At 48.2% G+C, this 5,000-nt stretch overlaps 1 protein-coding gene across 1 annotated transcript; it reads right to left on the bottom strand.

Annotated features, from left to right (window-relative positions):
- Nucleotides 1-2,054: 2,054 nt before the first annotated feature.
- Nucleotides 2,055-4,990, bottom strand: LOC127970586 (beta-enolase-like). Its single transcript, XM_052573224.1, has 10 exons — nucleotides 4,830-4,990; nucleotides 4,676-4,734; nucleotides 4,356-4,425; nucleotides 3,939-4,072; nucleotides 3,644-3,866; nucleotides 3,190-3,387; nucleotides 2,739-2,940; nucleotides 2,428-2,536; nucleotides 2,280-2,338; nucleotides 2,055-2,186 (listed from the first exon to the last, which is right to left on the bottom strand). Exons 3-10 carry the CDS (start codon nucleotides 4,384-4,386, stop codon nucleotides 2,120-2,122), a joined length of 1,023 nt encoding a protein of 340 aa, XP_052429184.1. The 5' UTR covers nucleotides 4,387-4,425; nucleotides 4,676-4,734; nucleotides 4,830-4,990; the 3' UTR covers nucleotides 2,055-2,119.
- Between the last annotated feature and the right edge of the window lie 10 nt (nucleotides 4,991-5,000).

Below are 5,000 nucleotides of genomic sequence, written 5' to 3'. Positions count from 1 at the left end.
ATGGAGGAGTGATGATAGAGGAGTGGAGGAGTGATGATAGAGGAGTGATGATGGAGGAGTGATGATGGAGGAGTGATGATGGAGGAGTGATGATAGAGGAGTGATGATGGAGGAGTGATAGAGGAGTGGAGGAGTGATGATGGAGGAGTGATGATGGAGGAGTGATGATGGAGGAGTGATAGAGGAGTGGAGGAGTGATGATGGAGGAGTGATGATAGAGGAGTGATGAAGGAGGAGTGATGATAGAGGAGTGATGATGGAGGAGTGATAGAGGAGTGGAGGAGTGATGATGGAGGAGTGATAGAGGAGTGGAGGAGTGATGATGGAGAAGTGATGATGGAGGAGGGATGATGGAGGAGTGATGATAGAGGAGTGATGATGGAGGAGTGATTATGGAGGAGTGATGATAGAGGAGTGATGATAGAGGAGTGATGATGGAGGAGTGATGATGGAGGAGTGATGATAGAGGAGTAGAGGAGTGATGACAGAGGAGTGATGACAGAGGAGTGATGACAGAGGAGTGATGATAGAGGAGTGATGATAGAGGAGTAGAGGAGTGATGATAGAGGAGTGATGATGGAGGAGTGATGATGGAGGAGTGGTGATAGATTAGTGATGATAGAGGAGTGATGATGGAGGAGTGATGATGGAGGAGTGATGATCGAGGAGTGATGATGGAGGAGTGATAGAGGAGTGGAGGAGTGATGATAGAGGAGTGATGATGGAGGAGTGATAGAGGAGTGGAGGAGTGATGATAGAGGAGTGATGATGGAGGAGTGATGATGGAGGAGTGATAGAGGAGTGATGATGGAGGAGTGATAGAGGAGTGGAGGAGTGATGATAGAGGAGTGATGATGGAGGAGTGATAGAGGAGTGGAGGAGTGATGATAGAGGAGTGATGATGGAGGAGTGATGATGGAGGAGTGATGATGGAGAAGTGATGATGGAGGAGGGATGATGGAGGAGTGATGATAGAGGAGTGATGATGGAGGAGTGATGATGGAGGAGGGATGATGGAGGAGGGATGATGGAGGAGTGATGATAGAGGAGTGATGATGGAGGAGGGATGATGGAGGAGTGATGATAGAGGAGTAGAGGAGTGATGACAGAGGAGTGATGACGGAGGAGTGATGATAGAGGAGTGATGATGGAGGAGTGATGATGGAGGAGTAGAGGAGTGATGATAGAGGAGTAATGATAGAGGAGTGATGATGGAGGAGTGATGACGGAGGAGTGATAGAGGAGTAATGATAGAGGAGTGATGATAGAGTAGAGGAGTGATGATAGAGGAGTGATGATAGAGGAGTGATGATAGAGTAGAGGAGTGATGATAGAGGAGTGATGATGGAGGAGTGATGACAGAGGAGTGATGACAGGAGTGAGAGCGTCTCTGTCTTTGATGCAAACATCACAAAGCAGCCGAAACACCTGCCAACTTCCTGACCTCTGACTCCTGGACCCTACATCACACTCACACTAATATGACTCACACACAGTGACCCTGCACTGAAACACTTTCAGCCTGATGAGCGTCACCGAGCAACACACACACACAAAACCCTGCATTCCTTCAGCTCTGACGACAGCAGCACCATGTGTGTGTGTGTGTGTGTGTGTGTGTGTGTGTGAGAGAGATTATTAATAAGAGTTTAAAATGTTATTTACAATTATCACTGTCATTATTTGTAGATCAGTGTTTCACTGTAATATAAAAGTCACAATAAAACTGAAGCAGCAGCAGCCCTCTTCAGTATTGATGTGAGTTTAATGGTTTAATAAAACCAAGTAGGGCGGAGTTAGGTTTTGTGCATCAGTTGTTGATTGGACATTGACATGTGGGCGTGGCTCTCCAAAGTGTATGCAGGTGGGTGTGAGCTGCAGGGGCGGAGCTTAAGATCCAACATTAAACACATTAATCACCACCAGCTCAAAACACATTCACAATAAGATTATTAATAGTCTTGGTCAGTAGAAACGGACGGTTAAAGTGATTTTACTGTACATAATGGAGGAACTCCGGTCACAGCACAAGAATAAAGGCACAGGCACGTCACTTCTTTCCATCTATTTATTTTTTTCTCATGTCAAAAAAAAAGCAGATAAGAGCTGCGGTGCTGCTTCAGAGTTTGGGGTGGCGGTAGTCTTTGCCTGCGTACTTGGCCTTGTCTCCGAGCTCCTCCTCGATCCTGTGGAACACACACACACACACACACAGAGTGAGGGTTTGGCACACTCTGATTGGACGGCTGATTTGAGTGGGGTATGATGTCACTGCTGACCTCATCAGCTGGTTGTACTTTGCCAAGCGCTCTGATCTGCAGGGGGCACCAGTCTTGATCTGATCACATCAGAACTCGGGTTAGTGACTTATTCTCATTGAACTGCAGTAATTCTGAGCACAGATACAGCATGATGCATGATGGGTACCTGTCCTGTGCAGAGACCGACCACCAGGTCAGCGATGAAGGTGTCCTCCGTCTCCCCGGAGCGATGGCTGACCATCACACCCCAGCCGTTAGACTGAGCCAGCTTACAACTGCGCACACACACACGAGAGATCAGCAGTTTAATATGAAGCACTTTGCTTCCCAGGAACTAAATCAATCATTACATTTTCATTCAAATATATTTTAAGTGTTAATGTTTAAAATCAAATGCAGATAAGTGAACATCGGACATCCTTTTAGGAAAGAAAGGGGGTGGGGTCTATAAGAGAGCTGTAAATCACGGTCACTCACGCCTGGATGGACTCGGTGACGGAGCCGATCTGGTTGACCTTCAGCAGCAGGCAGTTACAGGCCTTCTTCTCACAGGCCTGCTGGATGCGTTTGGGGTTGGTGACGGTCAGATCGTCTCCCACCACCTGGATGTCCACGGACCCCGTGAACTTGCTCCAGTTCTCCCAGTCATCCTGATCGAACGGATCCTCGATAGACTGGACTGAGATCAGAACCAGAGGAGACGCACATGAACCGGTCTGATCCTGCACAAACCAGTGTGTGTGTGTGTGTGTGTGTGTGTGTGTGTGTGTGTGTGTGTGTGTGCGCGTGTGTGTGTACCGGGGTAGTTCTTGATGAAGCTCTTGTACAGGTGTGTGTGTGTGTGTGTGTGTGTGTGTGTGTACCGGGGTAGTTCTTGATGAAGCTCTTGTACAGGTGTGTGTGTGTGTGTGTGTGTGTGTGTGTGTACCGGGGTAGTTCTTGATGAAGCTCTTGTACAGGTCTCCCAGCTGGTCTCCAGTGATGTGGCGCTTCGGGTCGTCGGGGGACTTGAAGTCCAGGTCGTATTTGCCGCTCCTGAAGAACTCGGAGGCGGCGACGTCCATGCCGATGATGATCTTGTCAGGATAGCCGGCCTTCTCGATGGCAGACTTCAGCAGCTCCAGAGCTACAGACCACAGACCAGCTCGTCAGCAAACAGGGGACTTATGGGTCTCATTTTAATGAAAAAGTTTTGTTGTGAGTGTCATTAAGCATTATTTTAAAGCCCCCCCCCATGGTCATGACAGTGAATTTAAGGCTCTCAGTTTAAGACCTTTTAAAGGCCTTGATCTGAGCAAAGATGAACGAAGACTTTTAACAGGCGCTCAAATAGAAGAGACCAGTTTTGTTTTTAAACCAAGCTACAGATCAAGTGTCCGTACCCTCGTTGTTCTCGAGGATGTTGGGTGCGAATCCGCCCTCGTCTCCCACGTTGGTGGCGTCTTTGCCGTATTTGGCCTTGATGACGTTCTTGAGGTTGTGGTAGACCTCGGCGCCGATCCTCATGGCCTCGTGGAAGTTCTTGGCTCCGACCGGAAGGATCATGAACTCCTGCATGGCCAGCTTGTTCCCAGCGTGAGAGCCGCCGTTGATGACGTTGAAGGCCTGCGTGAGAGAGGAGGAGAGGGTGAGGATGAGGATGAGGATGTGAGGAGCGCTCCGGAGCGGCACACCTACAGGAACAGGCAGGATCACGTCTTTGTTCCCGGCGAGGTCAGCGATGTGGCGGTACAGAGGAACACCCTTCTCAGCGGCGCCCGCCTTACACACAGCCAGACTCACACCCAGGATCGCATTCGCACCAAACTGAGCTGTGAGACGGGAGACAAGCAGGTGAGATCCAGAAACACTTTATTCCAGATCTGCAGAAGGGTTTCCTTTAGGTGCATCTGTAGTCTTCAACAGGTTTCTACATTTGACACTCATCCAAAGCAACTCATGATGAACTCAGAAACACTTATATTAGTGATGGACACTGAAGCACCATGATCTACAGGAAGTGATGTCATAGAGAGGTGTGTGTAAGGGCGACAGAACCAGAGATACTTTGATCTCCTGAGAAACAGACAATACAGAGAGGTGTGTCTCACTGACATTTGTTCTCGGTTCCGTCGAGCTCCAGCATGAACTTGTCAATCTTCTCCTGATCCACGACGCTGAACTTCTGTTTACACACACAATAAAGTCATCTAGCAGGTTTATGGGGGATTTCAGGTTTAACATCTCACACATGGTAGAGACCGTTAAACTCATTAGGCTGCAAGTATATGCTACGCAAGCATTTTGACTTATCAATGACAAAAGTGATGCAAAAAATTATGGTAAACCGATCCTAGAGTAATTCAGCTAGCATTTTTATTTAATAATCATTAATCTTCTGTAAATAAGTCACTATGATCTGTACATGAGCTCACCTTCTCTATCAGTTTGGGAGCGATGTCCTTGTTCACATGGTCCACGGCCTTCTGGGTACCTTAAACACACACACATTGATGATTTGACCGCGTGTGAGTGAGAGAGAGTGTGTGTGTGTGTGTGTGTGTGTGTGTGTGTGTGTGTGCACTGTACCTTTGCCCAGGTAGCGTGTCTTGTCTCCGTCTCGGAGCTCCAGAGCCTCATGGACTCCGGTGGAAGCACCGCTGGGAACAGCTGCCCGGAAACGACCTGGACACAATCAATCGATCACAGACTGGAGGAAGAACGTTTCCTCAAGAACAACTCTGAATAGAAGCTCAAGTG

The sequence above is a fragment of the Carassius gibelio genome, chromosome B13, assembly GCF_023724105.1.
Source record: "Carassius gibelio isolate Cgi1373 ecotype wild population from Czech Republic chromosome B13, carGib1.2-hapl.c, whole genome shotgun sequence".
Taxonomy (NCBI): Eukaryota; Metazoa; Chordata; class Actinopteri; order Cypriniformes; family Cyprinidae; genus Carassius; species Carassius gibelio.
This window is presented reverse-complemented; position numbering and strand designations above follow the sequence as displayed.

What these genes read in the sequence shown, in the direction of transcription:
- LOC127970586 (XM_052573224.1), bottom strand. Translation starts at nt 4,386, where the DNA reads ATGCTGGAGCTCGACGGAACCGAGAACAAAT. An exon ending in CATCCTCGAGAACAACGAGG is followed by an intron (nt 3,388 to 3,643) that starts GTACGGACACTT and finishes TGTGGTCTGTAG; the next exon opens with CTCTGGAGCTGCTGAAGTCT. An exon ending in GTCACCGAGTCCATCCAGGC is followed by an intron (nt 2,537 to 2,738) that starts GTGAGTGACCGT and finishes GTGTGTGCGCAG; the next exon opens with TTGTAAGCTGGCTCAGTCTA.